The sequence below is a fragment of the Aspergillus caelatus genome (genome assembly GCF_009193585.1).
Source record: "Aspergillus caelatus strain CBS 763.97 unplaced genomic scaffold BDV27scaffold_11, whole genome shotgun sequence".
Taxonomy (NCBI): domain Eukaryota; kingdom Fungi; phylum Ascomycota; class Eurotiomycetes; order Eurotiales; family Aspergillaceae; genus Aspergillus; species Aspergillus caelatus.
This window is the reverse complement of record NW_022475274.1, coordinates 192,900-212,676: the sequence shown is the minus strand read 5'-3', so window position 1 is coordinate 212,676 and position 19,777 is coordinate 192,900. Positions and strand designations below refer to the sequence as shown.

General features: G+C 48.8%; 6 protein-coding genes and 1 non-coding gene across 7 annotated transcripts; 3 read left to right on the top strand and 4 right to left on the bottom strand.

The window, feature by feature from the left end:
- Positions 1 to 2,004: 2,004 nt before the first annotated feature.
- Positions 2,005 to 3,626, bottom strand: BDV27DRAFT_165368 (uncharacterized protein; the record flags this gene model as incomplete). The annotated part of the gene is made up of 4 exons (XM_032073906.1): positions 2,005 to 2,349; positions 2,405 to 2,773; positions 2,851 to 3,436; positions 3,493 to 3,626. 4 exons carry the CDS (start codon positions 3,624 to 3,626, stop codon positions 2,005 to 2,007), a joined length of 1,434 nt encoding a protein of 477 aa, XP_031932609.1.
- Positions 3,627 to 4,939: 1,313 nt separating this feature from the next.
- BDV27DRAFT_153018 (uncharacterized protein) lies at positions 4,940 to 5,980 on the top strand (the record flags this gene model as incomplete). The annotated part of the gene is made up of 3 exons (XM_032071694.1): positions 4,940 to 5,441; positions 5,516 to 5,649; positions 5,837 to 5,980. The coding sequence occupies 3 exons, from the start codon at positions 4,940 to 4,942 to the stop codon at positions 5,978 to 5,980; spliced, it is 780 nt and encodes a 259-aa protein (XP_031932608.1).
- A 98-nt stretch (positions 5,981 to 6,078) lies between these two features.
- Positions 6,079 to 7,581, bottom strand: BDV27DRAFT_165366 (PIG-L family deacetylase; the record flags this gene model as incomplete). Its single annotated transcript, XM_032073905.1, has 5 exons — positions 7,254 to 7,581; positions 6,993 to 7,159; positions 6,836 to 6,903; positions 6,402 to 6,708; positions 6,079 to 6,099 (listed from the first exon to the last, which is right to left on the bottom strand). Exons 1-5 carry the CDS (start codon positions 7,537 to 7,539, stop codon positions 6,079 to 6,081), a joined length of 849 nt encoding a protein of 282 aa, XP_031932607.1. The 5' UTR covers positions 7,540 to 7,581.
- Positions 7,582 to 8,433: 852 nt separating this feature from the next.
- On the top strand, positions 8,434 to 10,887 carry BDV27DRAFT_120777 (tryptophan synthase beta subunit-like PLP-dependent enzyme). Its single transcript, XM_032065203.1, has 3 exons — positions 8,434 to 8,601; positions 8,655 to 8,958; positions 9,024 to 10,887. The coding sequence occupies exons 1-3, from the start codon at positions 8,466 to 8,468 to the stop codon at positions 10,663 to 10,665; spliced, it is 2,082 nt and encodes a 693-aa protein (XP_031932606.1). The 5' UTR covers positions 8,434 to 8,465; the 3' UTR covers positions 10,666 to 10,887.
- Positions 10,888 to 11,162: 275 nt separating this feature from the next.
- BDV27DRAFT_t23 lies at positions 11,163 to 11,253 on the bottom strand. Its single transcript has one exon. It is a non-coding gene; the product is annotated as a tRNA-Asp (tRNA).
- Positions 11,254 to 14,627: 3,374 nt separating this feature from the next.
- On the top strand, positions 14,628 to 15,681 carry BDV27DRAFT_120775 (extracellular proline-rich protein). Its single transcript, XM_032065202.1, has one exon. It carries the CDS (start codon positions 14,640 to 14,642, stop codon positions 15,561 to 15,563), a length of 924 nt encoding a protein of 307 aa, XP_031932605.1. The 5' UTR covers positions 14,628 to 14,639; the 3' UTR covers positions 15,564 to 15,681.
- Positions 15,682 to 16,050: 369 nt separating this feature from the next.
- BDV27DRAFT_153014 (bifunctional cytochrome P450/NADPH--P450 reductase) lies at positions 16,051 to 19,654 on the bottom strand (the record flags this gene model as incomplete). Its single annotated transcript, XM_032071693.1, has 5 exons — positions 16,051 to 17,567; positions 17,647 to 18,633; positions 18,685 to 19,125; positions 19,181 to 19,426; positions 19,534 to 19,654. The coding sequence occupies 5 exons, from the start codon at positions 19,652 to 19,654 to the stop codon at positions 16,051 to 16,053; spliced, it is 3,312 nt and encodes a 1,103-aa protein (XP_031932604.1).
- Positions 19,655 to 19,777: the final 123 nt, after the last annotated feature.

Here is a 19,777-nt window from a genome sequence, read left to right as displayed (position 1 = left end):
TTATAATGATTTGCACGCTCTAAAATATAATCGACCCCCGCTGTGGAGAATTGGATTCAAGAAAATTTCAAAGAATGGCGCAGTCTCTTTCTGGGAGGCGACTCTCACACAGTCTTCAATGTGCACGGGACGGTCGATACCACCAACAACAAAGGACGTCTTCTTAGCGGGGGTAAATACACGATTTGTGGTGATATGGACAACAACTATTTACAAGGTTCATCGATGTTGATTCCTGAATACGAAAGATCCTATTTACATGATGGAGTCAAAGAAACGGCGTGGACTTTTAACATGATATCGGTGAACCCAAAGCGGCACCTAGGGACTAATTTGGAAGCTGGAGATGAGTGTCATATTGAGATTTGTGATAAGGAGGGACTATGACTGGGACTTATGGCCACTTGTAGCTTTGGCTTTGTGGGAGTTACGGAAGAAGAGCCACTGGTTTTCTCGCTGGAGTATCCCGGAAAATAGGTACTGAATCACACTTCTGGCGTGCAAGTGAAATATATATACTCTGGGCTTAAGAATGCTTGTGTAACGGACGTTGCTGGTACTCCACGGCGGTGAATATTATAGCTCATACAATGAATGAACTGTTCTGGTTTAAGCTTTCCCTGATGCGCGAGAGCTTGGTGGCTTTCAAAATATGTAATCAACAGAGCAGGAGTCATAGCATACCTCGAACTCACGTTGACGTCTATCATTTGTCAAGCCCAACTTATTCCTGTTGATGAGATGTGGTACCCCTCGCCTTCATTAGACTATGTTTGTATGTCCATTGTTTACTAAACTTATCATAGGTGTACGTTACAAGGGCGGGCCTAGACAATTCAAGGATTATGAGAGGGTTTAGATGATCATGTGACGGTTAGTATACTATAATGATATTGAACTCTCAAGAAAGCATCCATTGCAATAGAAGAACTCAAGAAAAGAGAAGGCACAGATGTCGAACATGGCTGCAGCTAGATTGAGGAGTATACATAGCGTTTTCTTCAGACCGCCATTTCGAGGGTTCACGAGACGAGATGCAAGTAAACTTCACGCCCAGACTTTTATCCCTAGTCCTTAGTAGCACGTACAAGTCTTTATGGCTAACTCCCAGCTTCATTTCAAAATAACTGCACTGCGAAGTAGGCTTTTGTACAGCTCTCAGACGGTGATTATGCTGTATTAGGATAAACAATCAAGTAATATCCCCTAAAGAAAGTTTTTCTTTGCCAGGGTAGCTTTACAGAATGAACTTGAATTATTCAGCTTACGATAAAAATTTCAACGTATAATTTTCTACAATGAAATCTCTTTTATCACAGGCCTCTCTATATGCTAAAATACAGTAAACCGCATTATAATACGTTTTATACGCCCCTTTGTTTACTAGTAGATTAAGGGTTGTTGCATATCAGCCCTAGCTATACGCCGCACCTGCGCCCAGGAAATGTTAAACCGGCGTTGTCGGCTTCCTTCTTCCTCTTTGTCCAAATCTAGCAGGCATATATGATTACTTCTCTGACTACATTACGGTATAGTGGCAAGTATTTGTCTGCTTCGTGGAAGCTTACCCCAGTGTTAACGTTGGAACTTCACTTGATACCAGAGTAGTCTTTTGTTGAGAGCGCCACTATAGACCCTGGCGGTTGCGCATAGACCTCGTATCGCACCCGCAATGGGGCCGGACCAGACAACATCGCGTTCCTCCTCCAAGCCTTGGCCTGCTCACTCTTAAAACATCTCGGGGCGTTAGCCGTGTTACAGGCAATGATATAGAATCTTCACTGAGAAATGCTCTAACTATTCCCACTGAAAGGGCGGACTCAAGTTTGTCAGCATGTTTACCATAGAACAAAAACTATCGTTGGAGATATATAGGCTCGTACTAGAACATATCTAACAGACTGGCATAGATGAGAGTAATCCAAATCAATGGAATAGGTTCAGCTCTTATATATACACATTTAGGCTCACATCTCATCTATGTACATCTATGTACATCTATCTCTATAACTTGCTCGCCCTCCCAGCCTCATTGGCATTCTTCCACATGCGGATCCGCCGTTCATGTCCAGCATTAAAGTCATCCACCCACTGCTGCTCGAACGGTGGTAGTCTCCGTCCTGGTTCTCCCTCGGCAGGCTCGCCTGCGAGCTGTCGAAGCTGTTCGAAATACGTCTCAAAGTCGGGGTTTATCATCAAAAACCCTGGACCGTCGCCCTTCTTTGCGATGCGATCCTGTTCCCATTTTCCCTGTTCTTCCAGAGATGGCAACTGTGCCTTGCCAGCCAGAACGCGCGCGGCGGCTACGGCTTGCCACTCGAAGACCTTGAAAGTCAACCCGGCACCAACCTACTGCAGTCAGTCACTGGTTTTGTTTAGTAAATACACTTAGGGGAAGACATACCGCTCCTAAGAATACTAGGGAAGGATCCCGCTGGTGAAACACGTGCAGATAGAGATCCGGTACACGGTTGTTTCGGATTGGAATATCAGGTAAGAATGGCAGCGTCCATGTGAAGCCGGTGCCAAAGATGATGTGGTCCACGTCTGACACTGACGTGCCGTCCTCAAAGTGCACCGTTCTCTCCCCATTTTCGATGGTTATATGCGAAATGGGTGGGCGGCGCTCAATCTGAGGGTGCTTGAACGCTTCGTCCCCGAAGTAAGTGTTGTACTTTCCTCGCACGACAGCATAAATGGGACCCTTTGCGTGATTCACCAGACTCACGGCGGTGTCTGCAGCGGAAACAGAGGCCCCGACAGTAATTACCCGCTGTTGACTTGTTAGTCATCTATTTGGTTAAAGACAAGTAATTCTCTGCATTTTACTGCAGGTGGTAGGCATCTTACCTTGCCCTTATACTTTTCAGGACCACGGTACTGCTTTGTGTGCTCAACACTGCCTGGGTACTTCTCGGAAAATTCTTTTAGTCCTTTGATGGCAGGGACATACGGCACTGCATAATGTCCAGAGGCAACCACCAGAGCGTCGAAGGTTTCGGTCCACCAGTAATCCAAGCCATTCGGCTCCCCGGCACGTCGCAAGGTTAGTGTCCATTTACCGGTTTTGGCATCTTTTTCGGCCCGCTCAACAGTCGTGTTGTACTCAACGAGGCCTTGATATCCATTTCGGTTCAAGAGATCCTCGATGTACTGCCTTATCACCGTGTGGTGACGGAAAGGCGTGTCCGGGCCGTGGATCTTCACAGACCATTCGGAAAGGATTTCCGGGATCTGTTCCTGAGAGTATTCCATGACCGAGGCAGCCACATTGGCGTGCAAAGTGGGGTAGACATGCGAGTCAAAGTAGCGGTGCTGAGACACTGTGGGAACATATCCGGGTATATTGGCGGGGATTGGAACCGGCCTATCTGCAGTCCTCGCAGAAAGGTTGTCAATGTCCAGAGGAACCGGTTTCTCACTTTCTCTTGACACCCTATTGGCCGTTAATCACATCGGTATTACCGTCAATGGTTCGAGATCTTTGCATACCAACATCCGCCGGCCTTTTCTTGCCGTTCAAACACGCGGACGACGTCGAAGGATTTCTCCTGGACTAGCGCATCGACTGCAATGGCACCAGCAGGGCCAGTCCCGACGACAGCGACACTTTTATTCGGCGACATCTTTGGGGTTTGATATCTTCCAGTGGAGATACCGAGTGGTGGTGGGTTTTTATCTGGTCGGCGTTCCGGTCTTTGCCTCTTGGCTTATCGTGATGCAAACACCGAGCCCGATGGCATCAGCAGGGACCATTCACCGAGCAAGATAAGAGATTAAGAGGTTGTAGAGGTGGTAAGCATCAAATTGACCTCAATATGTAGAAGTTTGGTAGTTAGTTGCAGGTGTTTTGCCACCTCCTTTAAGCGCCTCGCATAGGTTCATAGTACATACATTATTATATACATGCAATCGCCGAACAATCCCTATTCATGTGTGTTCCTGAGGCACCAAATCGAGCAGAGTTTTGCTGTTTCACACCTGAAAAGGTTTAGCGTTGTTATCGATATTGCCATCCAATTGTGATTGGCCAATTGCTGAAGAAAACAGCCAGCGCCATGAAACTAGTGCATTTTCAGTATGGTTCCTGGTTAAGCTTTGAATCTTGACCTGACCCTTACTATATCTGGTATAGTGTATCTCGGGGATGTACTCCGAGTAACTAATTTTTAGTCTTCATGCTTAATTCACTTAGAATACAGGCATTAGGGTTTGTTTACCTTGTTTGGAGATTCATTGAATAAGTGGCTGCCCAGATACATAACGGCAGTGTGATAATTCACCCATTTCTCTACCCCATGACAGTACCGTCTCGAATGAAAGAGCTTTGTTCCTTCCCTGATGACCAGTAAAGAGTGCTGTACTACGATGTACCTTGTAGTTCGGAAAATTAGCCTCCCTCCGTACTGCTGAGACAAGGAGTAACCCTGGTGTCATTCGTAGTCACATCGTACACAATAGACCAACCCTAGTTCCCACGAATCAACATGTGTATACATGAAGGAAGCGAAATTAAAACGAAATACACTGGGAACGTGAGTCTTAGCCATGGTGAGGTAACAGGGTCCACGCTGTCTGAAAGCTTAGCTTGAGCTTAGTTGACGAAGGGGTCCAAAGGGTCGCGCCTCCATGACGGTTACACTGGAGTGGTTGGTCGGTGGGACCCTGGATTATTAGGAAACATTGCTGCCTTTCTCTATACTGCCAGCCAATCTACGAATGCTTACATCGTCCAGAAGGTGCAGATTTCCCTACGTCCAAATGTCAAGTTTCTCTTTGTCGCTGTGCAACAATGTCCAGTTCAACATGCCAACCACAGCCTTCCTCTTTCCTTTCTCTCCATTTCCCGCCATTGCTCCTGAACTGACAGTTGTTACTACTAAACTGGTCTCCGTTGTTAAACAGCCTAGTCTTCCACCGTGAACAGGCAGTGTCAGCCATGTGTTTTTTGCGAGTCCGTCTACTCGTTCTCTTCCTTCTAGCGTCGCTCCTGCTATTACTCACCTCACCATTGGCTGCCCAACTTCGTCTACTCCTCCAAATGCCCTTCATCTGGCAAACCTCTGCAGCCGACTCCATTATCTCACATGACCGTGACGGCTTCGATGTCACGTTTCGTGCCTACGATGGCCAACAACCCCCTTCAGAACTCCACCATCCGGTTCCAATTCCCGCGACGCTCCATCACGTCCACCTGGGAGGCACAGCTCTCCGACCAGAATGGCTAGCCGCTAGGGAAGAATGTCTGCGGATCCATCCCGGATGGAAAACACACACCTGGGACGACACAACAGCCAATCAATTCGTGCGGGACCACTTCCCCAATCTCCAAGATACCTGGAACAACTACCCATACCTCGTCCAGAAGGTAGATGCGTTACGCTATATGATCCTGTACATACACGGAGGTGCGCACGCCCTTCCCAAACATGACGCGACTTGTACATAACACGGATCAGTGAAAAATTGTAAATGGGACTGACTTTTTGCGCGCCCCCGCGCATTTCTCTCACAGGTGCGATCTTAGACCTTGATCTCGTCTGTAAGCGATCGCTCGAACCACTGCGCAGGTTCGACTTTGTCGCGCCCGCTGCCTATCCCGCCGGCTTCTCTATCGGCATGCTCCTTTCCAGTCCGAAGAACTCATTTGTCCGTGATTTGATTGATAATTTACCCCGTTTCAAGCGTCGCTGGTTCCTTTTTCCGTATGTTACGGTTATGTTTAGTACTGGGTGTCATTATGCGTCGTGAGTTCCTTTTTCTTTTCTTTCTGTTTCTTTTTTCTGTCTTGTTGGGTTTGATTGTATGATATAATGCTGACTGGTGTACTGTGTAGGACGATTTATACTACCCAGCCGAATCGAACGTCCCTCCGTATCTTGTCCGGTCCGCCCGATCGTCCGAATATGCATATGCTGAATGGGTTCGTGGATACCCCGCTCTTCCGGCATTTGGGGACGTCGTCGTGGCATGCGAATGATGCGGTTTTTGTGAGGATGGTTGAGGGGGTGGGAGGACCAGTCCTATATTGTATTCTCTCTGCCGTTATAGTGGGTGGGTGTGTGGTGTTTTCGTGGTCTATAGCGGCCCAACGACGTTCTGTCAGATTGGAGACGTCAACGTCACCATCTAAGGTTTTGGAAAAGGTTGTGTGATTATTTATACTGTTTTGTCTTTTTCTCTTCATTCTTATTCTTTTGTCGCGAATACTGTCTGTACTATGAGCACCGAAACAGCCTCGCAAAATGTACATACAGTATCCACATATGAGCTCTGGTAATCCGCATAGCGGCATTTATACTCAACTCGAAGGATACCCTACACTCCACCCCATAGTTTACTTAGACTAACCTCCTCAAATCATTAACCCACATATACCGACTAATCACCAAGTAAAAAACCCGATCAAAACAATACTGACTTTCATGTTGACTAAACGCCCTTCGCGCCTGGAAATACGTCCGCCAGTTACTAACCAACAGCGCCTTATCCTCATGTGGATCCTGCATCTTACCACTCTTCCCATTCTCGATTTTGACTTTGACTCCCTCATATTCCGGTGGGGCCGATACAAGCGCCCGCAGAATGCGTCCTGAAAAGGACATTGATGTCGGAATTAAATCAGCTAGACCGGCGTACTTCCGTAGTAGGCATTTTGTCTGCAGTGCGTATGCCGGTGGGCTTTGTGGGATTTTGGATATATATTTACTATATCACCGTTAATTCAAGTATACTCTCCTTCGCGATGGCAAAATCATAATATTGTATCATCCAGATCACCAAAGTAGAAGGGGGAAAGAAAGCAGGAAGAAGAAGAAGAAGAAGAATAACCAACCTAACACCAGCACTAACCGCCCGATGATTAACATGGCCGGATATACCCCCATTATCGAACGTGATGATCTATACAATATCAGTTAGAACTATGATAATCCTTTAGGTCTAGAAAAGTAATGAAATAGACCCACCAAATCAATTTTCCATTATATGACGTACTGCCCCACAAGCTCCTCGATTAGATTTTCCCTCCACCATTTCTGGGGATTATCCTGGAGCTCGTAGTGATCGAGGTTCACGCATCTCTTGGGTCCAATCCCCAGTTCGGCACAGCTGCGTTGGAGTTCGGTGTGGCGGATGTCGTCGATGCCTTCGTAGTTGCCTAGTTTTGTTGCTTGTTAGTTGGTTATATCTTCCTGGATGGATGGATAGGTAGGGACTATAGTAGTATAAGAATGATAAAAATGAATACAAACCGGACGAAAGCGCCAGCAAAGCCCGGGTCACGGTCGCATCGTCACTGCGATAGAGTATACTCGGGCTGAAGAAGAGGGTTTCATCGTCTGGATGCGCTGTGACCAGGAGGATATTCTTAGCGGTGCGGAATGCGCTGGGGACGAGACGGGGGTCGTTGGCGAGGTAGTAGGCGAGGAGATGGTAGAGGAATAAAGGCACGATGAGGCAGACGGTGACGAAGGAGAAGGCGAGTGTCGCGGGTCTTCTCCAGATGCGCTGGATTAGGTGTTTGATGAGGTGCAGCATTGGGCCATTGGTTGGTTGTACTATATGTCAGTGACTTCGAGGTTAGGATGTTGTTCGTGTTTGATGGATGGAACTGGAATTGATATTATTACGGTATTGTATGGTTGATGGAAAGTTATTTTTAAACACCAGAAAAATAGCCTGGTTATTCTTCCGCCTAGTTTGGACTGGCGTCTGACTGTACTGTCAGGTCAAGTATAAGTATAGTATAGTAGTGTCTCATTACAACCCACCTAACTATCTTGCCGGAAAGGAGTTCATACTCCCTTCAATACCCCCGATTTCTTATTCCTTCGTCATTGGAATTGGTCAATTAAAATAATAACGTTATTGTTATCCACCGGGGAAGTTTATCCTAGTATCACTCTGGGGCTTTCGTCCTCTACACATAAAACGGTGCCATCAATGCATGCTAGCCGACGGGGCCGAACAATAGGGGCGAGGCGTGTACTAAGAGAAGCAAGGCATGTTCAGGGTTCTTCCAGTCACGGGAAATAGGGCCATTGGTAAGAGTAAGGCTGCTACGTCCTGGCGGATTGCGGATGAGAATATAATAGTGATAGTGATTAGTCGAAATGCTTACTTTCCGGTTTGTCTTCTTAAGGACGAAGCCGCAAGATTGGTATATCTTCTGTAGTCACTCCATCTATGAGAAGAATATACTGGTCCCTGTTGATCCGGTTCAATCGAGGATCAGTATGAATCTTTTGACTAGCGGAGAGCTTACTGGGGTTTGGCTCATGATTGCATTTATTCAAGCCCGATATCGCAGCGGGACCAATTGACGGGCCGATAAAGTACTAATGGACCGTCCCGCAAGCTGACCCCATTGACTCATCGGAGGACCCTAGTCAATTTTGGTCCCCATAAAAAAGTATCCCCCCTCGTGTTCCAATTTTTGTCATCCCCAGACAATCAATCCAACCATGGAGCATCTCAAACAAACCTTTGCTCAATGTCAACAGGAAGGCCGTCCAGCGCTGGTCACGTATGTGACGGCCGGTTTCCCCACGGCGGAGGAAACCCCGGACATCATGCTGGGCATGCAGGCCGGAGGAGCCGGTGAGTCATGGTAGCTCCATCCTTCGAATTGATGATCCTGATAAATGTCGTAGATATTATTGAGTTGGGTCTCCCATTCACCGATCCTATTGCAGATGGTCCCACCATCCAGAAATCGAATCTGAAGGCCCTCAAAAATGGCGTTACTATTACCTCCATGTTGGAGATGGTGCGGGTGGCCCGCCGAAAAGGGCTCAAGACCCCCGTCCTCTTCATGGGCTACTACAACCCCCTTCTACGCTACGGGGAGTCCCAAATCCTGGCTGACTGCAAGGATGCCGGGGTCAATGGCTTCATTATTGTTGATTTGCCGCCGGAAGACGCGATTCGCTTCCGCAATGGCTGTACCAAGATGGGGTATGTGACACTACCCTCTTTGAACAGGGAAAATTCAAGTAATAGTTTATTGACTCTTTTGACAGTCTCTCTTATGTCCCATTGATCGCTCCTTCTACTACAGAAGAGCGCATGAAGGCTCTCTGCAGTATGGCCGATTCTTTCATTTATCTCGTCTCCCGCATGGGCGTGACGGGCGCTACGGGAACCCTTAACACAGAGCTTCCCGCCCTCATCCAGCGCGTCAAGGGACTCTCCGGCAATGTCCCCGTGGCAGTTGGGTTTGGAATCAGCACACGTGATCATTTCCTGAGCGTGACCTCCATCGCCGACGGTGCTGTCATTGGTAGTCAGGTGATTAACATCCTGGCTGACGCCCCGGCCGGAAAGGCCGCTCAGGCAGTCGAGGACTACTGTTCAAAGATCACACAAAGGAAAGTCACTGCGGATGCATCGACTAATTCTATCTCCGGGACAACCGAAACGAAGGCGTTCGCCCCTACCAATGACGCAGAGGCAGCGGTGACCGATGGACCAGGACGGTTCGGTATCTTCGGTGGTCAATATGCTCCCGAGGCCCTGACAACATGTCTCGCTGAACTCGAGGTCGGTTTCCAGGCAGCTCTCGATGACCCGACCTTCTGGGAGGAATATCGGTCGTACTATCCGTATATGGGCCGTCCGTCGAGCCTTCACCAAGCGACGCGCTTGACCGAACACGTCGGCGGTGCAAACATCTGGCTGAAACGGGAGGACCTCAACCATACTGGATCTCACAAAATCAACAACGCCCTGGGTCAGATCCTAATCGCTCGCCGGTTGGGTAAGACGGAGATTATCGCTGAAACGGGCGCCGGTCAACATGGTGTCGCGACTGCCACTGTGTGTGCCAAATTTGGCATGAAATGTACTATCTACATGGGTGCGGAGGATGTCCGTCGGCAGGCCTTGAATGTGTTCCGGATCCGCTTGCTGGGTGCCACCGTAATCCCCGTCGAATCGGGATCGCGTACCCTCCGTGATGCCGTAAATGAAGCCTTCCGCGCCTGGATTGTCCGTCTGGACACCACCCACTATATCATCGGGTCTGCCATTGGGCCCCATCCCTTCCCCACTATGGTCAGGACCTTCCAAAGTGTTATTGGTAATGAAACGAAGGCGCAGATGCAAGAGCTGGGCAAGAGTCCGGATGCCGTTGTTGCCTGTGTTGGTGGAGGCTCTAACTCTGTTGGCATGTTCTACCCCTTTTCCAAGGATCTCTCCGTCCAGCTGGTTGGTGTAGAAGCCGCCGGAGATGGGCTAGACACGGACCGACACTCTGCTACGCTGACGGGCGGCTCTGTAGGAGTGCTGCATGGCGTTCGCACATATATCCTGCAGGACGAGCACGGCCAGATCTCCGATACTCATTCCATCTCTGCCGGGCTGGATTACCCCGGAGTTGGACCCGAACTGGCTCACTGGAAGGAGAGTAAGCGAGCGACATTCCTGTCGGCCACCGATGCTCAGGCCTTTGAGGGCTTTCGCCTGTTGAGTCAGTTGGAAGGCATTATTCCTGCATTGGAAACATCCCACGCCGTGTGGGGTGCCATTCAGACTGCCAAGAAGCTGGGACCCGGAAAGGACATCGTCCTGTGTTTGAGTGGACGCGGAGATAAAGATGTGCAGAGCGTAGCTGATGGATTGCCCACGATCGGGCCTCAAATTGGATGGAACTTGCGGTTTTAAACATGCAGTTCTCATGTTGCACCTATAAAAGTTTGATTACATCGGAATGGTTAGATACCTTAAAATATGAAATGATGATACTCCATAATTTCAAATATTCACTTAATATATAAACAAGTTCAATCCTCTAAGACTTCCTATAGTCCTGACAGGATAAGGTCTCCTCGGGTATAAGGCGACAATAGCGATGATGGACATGAGTTCAATAGCATCCTGATCGAGGGCTTCGTCCTTTTGTTGTATGCGATGGGAAATTTTTACAGTAGAACTGTGGGTTCGTGGTCTTTTGGTTGCATTCTGCACGGAGGTGTGTCAAATTGTATATAAATAAATTCGCCACAGGCCCAAGTTAGTATACTACAGCACTAAATTAATGCAGTACGAGAGAAACTATTACCAAACTAATATTAGCAATAAAAAGGACGTGTATTATACATATAAGCTCGACAAATAAAAAATGTAGCGACCAGGGGGCTTGATCTAGTGACAAAAAAAATCTCCCCGACTGGGAGTCGAACCCAGGTCTCCCGCGCTTGTTTCTGATATCAGAATGACAAGCGGAAATCATGACCGTTAGACCATCGAGGATTTGTAATTGAGAAAGGTTTTTCTAGTTTGCTTTTTCAAGAAGAACATTTTGGAGTTTCACCTTGCCCAGTCTCCCCTCCAAAGAAATCAGCTATTCCGATGGTTATGCCATACGCCCTAGTACATTCGCCAGCAGCCAACAAAGGATAATCCATGCTACACAATGAGTCATAAAAAGACCTCTTTTAGTATATCTGCTGATATACCTTTTGAGCACTGGCTTATTGAGGGTGTCTACGGCGAACTGGACGTCACAGCGTATATTGACGCCCGAGTTGACTTCTACCTTCCATCAAAAAGCTACTATAATCTTCATCACAGGGAAAGGATTATTTGCCTGCATAACACATCTGGTACATGGAAAAAAGAAAATAAGGTGCTACAGATCCGGCTAATATCAGGATTGTCCAGCCGACTGTGTTTTCACGATGCCAATTTTAATGTGCTCCAATGAACGCAGCACAAAGATACAGGTCTCTAAGGTGGCGGCAGACAGTGGTGTCCCATTCGCAAGTTGTTTGTGGTAATCTCCGCCTGTGATACATCCTTCTCAGTAAGTGACACCGTGAATCCTGTGAAGGAAGGTAGATTACTTAAAACAATCCAGTGTTTGTGGTGTGTTGTCTAAGCCGCGTAATCTTCAATCTATCTCAGATTCTGCTGCGCTTCGGGTGGAATGGCTGGCCCGAGCTTCTACCGTGCAGCGGAGAAAAGTGACTGGTTGAACCCGATACTAATACAATGGTGTTGCAGCTAGGTGTGGTGACAATTCTATTTTTAATGCTTCGCTGTACTGAGCTCCATCAAAGCAAGTCTGCAATTCACCACCTTACAAGATTTGTTGTTTGGTGATGACATACTGCTGAAGCCGATAATGCTCCGAGGTCTGTTGTGGGAATGATATCAGACCAGAGCCTTATTGGGTGTATTGATCTGCAATTCTAACCCACACTAGCAGGCTAGCCTCCAGGCCAGCCTTTGACCTTCGTTAACTGACTATCCCACTCGGAACCATACTCGTTTCGGAGAAAACGACGAGTTTCACATATGTAACTCACATCATCTCTAGAAGGGCTGAAATACTCCCTGAAGAGATCGTTGATTCGATGTCCCGACATTCACATCATGCTATGTGACTGGAAAACTCTACCTTGCATATGCTTATTCGGTATTTGACTCCACACCAGCTGGCAAGCACGCCAACTGCCGTCAGATAGAACCGGCGTGTCAGACCAAATTAGCGAGGGAGAGTACCTGTTCCCCGTGCATAAATCTAAATCCGTGCTAAACGCTCTTAACCTTCAGCGTTCCACCTATACGATCGTCTCTCTTCGACGATCCTTACTCTTCTCTGCAATAAATCCGAAACGGCCATTACTTCAGCATTGGTCCGTCAACTTTAGATCCAATAGTCCAGACCTTAAGTCCCGAAATTAGGCTAATCCATTGCCTTGCTTGTTGGCACTTGCCATTTAGAATGAGACTCCAGAGGCTTGGCGGAGGCTTGAGCGGATCTGATAAGAAGTTAGCATAAAATTAACTTAGCGTTCATATGAACATGGGCACTTCGCCTAGGGGATGGCGGGAAGTCAATTCAATTCAATTGTTTCATTGTTGAGCTAATAGTGGAGACATATAGCTGACGACGACTGTGTCTTTGTACTCAATTGTGCGGATGTGATGGCGCTTACGGAGGCTGAGACGTTTTGTGCTGCATACTCTGTGAAATGTTTTACTACTATATCACGTATATAGTGAAGATCTAGAAACATACGATGGAGCAGAAGGTATGGTTTTCGGTGGCAGAGAGGCAATAATTGGGAACTTATGGGAGGTCCATCTGCCTGGGTAGCACATCCTTGTTAGAACCGAGTTCATAGGTAATGAACCGGTTATCCAGAAGCTCCACAAGGCTATATGTGCCGAATCAAGGCCACTAAGCTCGGTACCGGCATTAGAAGCGACATATCATACCAGGGGACTGAGTCAGGGCTATTGGAAGGATCCCGGTTCAGGCCTCAAGGCTCAGGCAGCCGTCCGTGTGTGATTTTTCCGCTCCCATGTACATAATTCAATCTACTTCTGACTCCCAGCGCCATCTTATTTCCATCACTCGGAATTCCCGACTCCATACACGCCTTCTCCCTCCAATAACGGTCGTGGAAACCAGTCCCGACCGTTTCTAGGCCAGAACAGCCCCGTTTTATAACCGCCATATCGGTTTTCTTCCATACTCTGGCCGGGATTTAGCCAGGACTTCCTGTCGGGCCATCAGCCACATTGGTCCAGTGGCTGCTTCACGATGGGGCCGTTGATCGTCGGGACTACGTACTCTTAGTTGGGATTAACTTCGGTTACTAGCGCCAAGAATTCTCCAGTGCCGACTTCGCACCACATGGTCTGACGTGGACTCGACGAAGATGATTTCGGAAATGCTGGCGCTTGTGCTGTCCCACACCCCTTTCCAGGGGCTCAAACAGAGGTCGTCTTAAGTTTAGGTCTGTTGCACCAATAGGGTTAATTCGATGGCTCGCTAGGCCTTGTGGTGGATTAGAGTGTTGATCTAAGCCAGCAGTCCATTGGGTTGTCAATGTCATTGGTTGTCGATTGTCGCTCGGTGGGTCTACTTTTCATGGACACAACGATCTCCGTCTCGAATTCCATGAGAGGAAATGCTGTAAGCTTAGGGTTGGCTGGCCCAATGTAGGGGCGTGGCTCTCAATGCTTCCGGATGGCTCCAAAGATCACGTCATGAGCCGGAGAATTAGATGTCGATTTGGGCAGGATGGTGTGCGATTTCATCATTACCTCCGTATCCAAGACCCTTGTTTTCAGGGTACACTCAGGGTATACGCAGGGTATACTCAAGTTGGACCCTGTGGACGTATTCTTGGATCATATTCCAACATCAGCTAGAATACTGGCACTTGTACGCAAGACGACCATGACAGTCCGACCACAGTTAGGGCTACAGGCAATTTTATCCGAACGCCCCCTAGGCCGTGGAGAAGAAGTCCTATTCGGGGAATGATACACAGGACTCAACCTGATTCTGATATGGTCCCACGGATGTTCCACCTCTCAATATTAGGTTTGGCGTGCCTGAAAGCGAACCCCTGTAGTCCAAGCTTGGGATCTACCTTCAACTTTGATGAGGTGCTCCTGGCTAACCGCTCTTCATCAGCTCCTTCAACCTATCGGCATTCTGATGCTCCCCCGGTGGTCGAAGTCTATAAAGACCTTCCACCCTCCCATTGATTTTGGACCTTCCCCAAGACCAACCTCATCAGCTTTCGTTTAAGTGAATCTGGCATTCCTTAGAAGCACTCCTTTTGAAAACCTATCTTATTCTTTAATTACTTTTCTCTCCTTAACTACTATCCAAAATGAAGTTCTCCAACGCTGCTGCTCTCGGCCTCATGGGCTGTGCCCTGGCCCTGCCCAAGCACATCGAGGGCGGCAACCGTCAGTCTCTCCCTAACTTGCCATCCGGCTTCCCCATCCCATCCGGCACTCCGTCCGACGGCCAGCCCCAGGAGGGCGGCGAGGGTAGCTTCCCCTTTCCTGGTCCTAGCGGTACATTCCCCTCCGGCTTCCCCACTCCTTCCGGCGGCGCTGGCTTCCCTGGCCCCAGCGGACAGCCCGGTTTCCCTGCTCCTTCCGGCGGTGCGGGATTCCCTGTTCCAAGCGGACAGCCCGACTTCCCTGCCTCCTCCGGCGGTGCAGGATTCCCCGGACAGCCATTCGACAAGCGGGACGACGGCGAAGGTTTCCCCTTCCCCGACCCCAGCAGCCTCCCCGTTCCCTCCGGAGTTCCCTCTGGCATTCCTTCCGGCATTCCATCCGGCTTCCCTATCCCCTCCGGCTTCCCCATTCCCTCGGGCTCACCCTCCAACGGCTCCCCATTCGGCGGCTTCCAGAAACAACAAAACCAGGACACCGACGACGAGGGCGAGGGTGACGATGACGACGACGAGTCATCCATCCCCACCCCCTCCGGAGCCCCCGACTCCGCTCCCAGCGGCGAGCCCGACTTCCCCGCTCCATCCGGGGGTGCTGGCTTCCCTACTCCCAGCGGCGGTCCGGTTCCTTCTGGCGCCGCTCCCAGTGGTTTCCCCGGCGGTCACCACGGTGAAGGCCACCATGGAGGTAAGGGTAACGGTAACGGTCATCATGGCAAGGGTGGTCACGGCCCTAAGCCTACTGGAACCCTGCCTTCGGGCTTCCCTCAGCCTTCTGGTGGCTCTCGTCCCACTCCGTCTGGGGGTTTCCCTGCCCCTAGTGGTGGGGCGTTTCCTTTCTTTGCTTAGGTGATTTCTCTTTCACTCTCTGAGTGAGTGTGTGTGTGTGCCTTGGGTAAGGGGTTGAGATTGGGTTTTAGGGTGTGAGTTTGAATGTGAATGGAATTGTGGGGTTGGGGGAGTGGTGGATTTTGGGGATATGGGGTTGGTAGATGTGTGTATTGTAGTTGTTGCAATGAATGTGTGGTTGGTGGATTGTATGTTTCTTGTGTGCGTGTGGTTTGTAGAGCATGTCTGTTCGTATGGGATGGTGATTGGTGTAATCTCCGATACCTAGAGGTGTAATTAACGAACCTGTAAGCTATTCTTACGCCAGAAGATGGTGAAATGCCCTCGACAGATCGGAGCATAGAGAGGAATGACATAAGAGGAGCTTAAGTCTTGTAATCAACATCCACAATCAACTTCCATTAAGTCCAACTAAAAGTCCAACATCCACTCTACTTCAATTTGACCATGCTCTAGACACAGAACTATCCATCCAGGACATAACGACCTACGTAAACACATCCGTCGCATACCTCTCCTCAGTCTTCAAACTATCCAAATATTCCTCAGCAGTCACGTCCTCATCCCCACCGGAACCATTCTCCAGTGTCTCACGCCGTCTCTCAATAAACATATCCTTGAATATCTGGCGAATCCCATGACCGACACTCATACCGCCGCACACATAGATCCGTGCTCCCTGATCAATTAAGTCAAGTAACTCGTTACGATCCTCAAATACCAGGTCCTGAACATGATGTCCCGGCGATCCATCAGTCGGGCGACTATACGCCCATCGCACATCGACAGCTCCCTCACGACTCCATTCGTCTAGCTCGCTCGCGTGGATATCATCCTTGGCCTTGGTGTAGCAGCCGATGTATAGTATAGCTCTCGCTGGTTTTCCTATCTCGGGATGGTCATTGTCGGAAAGTAGTTCGGTGCGTCGTCGGCGGATCCTTTCCGCGCGGTCCATGACGAAGCCGCGGAAGGGGGCTAGGCCGCTTCCTGCGCATACCATTATCATCGGTGTTTCCTCTTTTAAGGAGGGGTTGAAGCCTCTGTTGTTTGAGGAGTGGATGGAGATCTGGGCGCGGTCTCCTGGTTGGAGTTCGGAGAGGTATGTTGATGCGACTCCTACGAATCGTTTGTTCACTATTGATAGGTGGGTTGAGTTTAGCACTGAGAATGTGATGGAGCATTCTGATGGGTTGGCTAATGGAGATGATGAGATTGAGTATTGGCGGACTCGCATGGGAGGTAACATTGCGAGGAATGTGCTCAGTGGTAGATTGATAGAGGGGTGGCGTATGAGGATGTCGAGGGGGCTTAGTCGATTGTTGATGACTTCTTCGGTGAAACGGTTCGGGCTGGAGGCGAGCGACTGTAATTCTGCTTGGGCGTCTGTATCTGTGGTAGCTGCCTCTGCGAGGGTGGTCAAGTCTCGTTTGGATGCTGGCTGGGATAGCTCTAGGTATGTTGAAAAGAGCTCGAAGGCGGAGAGGGGCGTTTCTAAGGGCATGTTCGTGATGCCATCTGAAGCATGCGATGGCTTCCAGACTGTAAGCATGGAGTCCCATGATATGTTAAAGCGGCGGATTGCGCGGCGGACAACATGAGCTGGGTTTACGGGTAGTACAATGAGATAATCTCCACATTGATAGGTCGTATCGGGTGGTAGTTTGAATCGCAGCATTCTCTTGGCTGGGACGTCGGGTGTTGTGAGCAGTCTGTTTTCAAGCACGTACCCTTCCTGCAACTGAAGGCCCAAAGTAGCAGCTCGCATACTCGAATTAATGTCGACCTCCAAGGCAGGCTTGGATTGTACGTCTCCCTCTGGTGCACGGCCAATTTTCGAATTGATTGCCGGCCAGAGAATGAACTCGCTCCAAGTATCAAAATCGGAGAACATGTCTGAATTGGCTGCATCAGCCACGCCCATGTCGCATAAGCGGACTCCACCGTACTTCTTTATAAGATCATTGGTAGATTTGGGTATGTGAAGAAACGTGGCTGACCAATCATCTGATAACCTCAGCTCATTAGCAAATATATAGGTAAGAGCAACTACGTGGCAGTCGTCAAGCGGAGACGGGTAGCTCACGATGCCCACATCCAAATACAGCATAAGTGACTCCGTCCAGCTCAGCTTCCCTTAGCCCGTTCAACCATTCGAAGAAATGGGTGGCGTTATCAGGAGGTTGTCCTTCGTATGATGCGGTAATGAAGATGACAGGGTCGTCTCTGGGAATGTTCTCCATGGCTGAGTTCAAACTTTCAACCTTGGCCGCAAACCCATATCCCATAGAGTCCTCCGCTAGCCTCCGAGCCAGGGCCTCACAGGTACCAGTATTACTGCCAAAGAATATATGCATAGGCTTCAGATGAGATTGCAAATCTGTGTTAGGTTGATTTCCCCCATTGAGTATCTGAGGAGCATCAGACGAAAGATCACCCCCGTTATTCAAGAAGTTCGCTAGCTTCGCCGGGTCTAGGCCTCTTCGAAGGGTCGCCTTCATGTGGAAGCCGTCAGGCTTTATTGATAGTGACTGCTTGATTTGAAGATCGTAGCTGAGATTTTCCATCTCAAAATTGAAGCTCTGCAGTAACATGGCCACCACGAGCAACATCTCTTGCCAAGCAAATGGGCGGCCAATGCATCCTCTCATACCGTTTCCGAATGGCTTCCACGCATTCTTAGGGAGTTCTTCAAAGTTTTTATCCAGCATTCTCTCTGGCTTGAACTCCTCTGCATCATCACCATAGACCTTGGGGTCCCGATGTACCTTTCCCATTATCAGAACCACAGGCTCGTCCTTGTTTAAAGCATACTTACCCTTCCCTAAAGTTACGGGATCTTCATGATTCTTAGTAGGGTGTGGATGAAAAGCGATTAAAGGAACTGGAGCCTGGAGCCGCAATGTCTCTCTCAGTGAAGCTGCAATGTAGGACAACTTTGGCAAATCTTCCACTGTAATCTTCCGTTGACCGACTATCGTATCGACTTCTTCCTGTGCTCTCTGGTATGCGTGCGGGTTTTTAAGCAGATAATAGAAAAGGAATGTCAGCGTGGCAGATGTTGTCTCATGACCTATGCGAATGGTCAGTCATAAGGATAACAAACCTGCGCATATTTCCCTACCTGCCACAAGGAATGTTATCATATTGTTGATGATCGAGTCGTCACTGAGATGCTGGCCAGTCTGAAGGTCTTGACCAAGGATGAGGGCATTGAGCAGGTCCTTCTTGTCTAATGGATTATTTCTCCGTGCATCAACTAGCTTCTGAGACAGTGTTCGTAGAAGACTGATATCACTCCAGTATTTTTTATTTTCCCTCGTAGGCAGGCTGTTAAGAAGCGTCGGACGGAAAGTCCTATCGGAAGATCCTTGCAGCAACGTAGCCACTGCCTTGATGAAAGGGTGTAAATCTTCGCTGTAAAAAGAATTGAACCTAGTTCCCATGGAACAGAGCGCGATAGTGTCCAGCGTCAAGCGAGTAAAGTCATCATTGGCCATTATAGTAGCAGAAGACCCTTGCCGTGCCCACTTCAAAGCAAGCTGGCTTGCAATATCGTACATATCTATATTGACACGCTTCCAGTCAGCATGTGGTGTCTTACGCAGTGAATAACACACCTTCATACATGGCTCGAATCATCAAAGGCCCGAAAGCTGGAACCAGGACGCGATGCGCGATCGCCCAGTTATCCTCTCCAGGATAATCCGCAGTAAACAGACCATCTTGAACGCCGTTTCGAATTTCTCTCAACCCAGCGGTCACAACCTTTGTGAATCGTTCCTCGTCGCAAATTTCATCGACGAGCTCATGAGTGCTTATGAACACTCTTGACGCTCCGGCGAGGTTCAGCCGAAAGATCGGGCCTTATAGCGCGTACCATTAGCGGTGCTAAAAAGATATACTTGGTATGATGCGATAGAACAGAGCTATGGCAACCAAAGCAGTGGAATCTGTGCTTGATAAGATATACCATAGGTTTCCGCCAGTCGTTGGAAGCTTTTCTCCGGTGCTTCTGAATCAACATCCAGAATATTTCCCAACAGAGGAAGGCCTCTGGGCTCTGGAATTGGGATGAATTTTGTGTCCTCCATAGCGAGCTAAACCGAGATTAGGGCGTTCCTCAGTATCTCGAGACGAAATATCGGTGACAGCTAACTAAATGTATTTCTCTCAGCTTCGCATGTGGACGCTGCTTGAATACGTGTCCTTGTTAA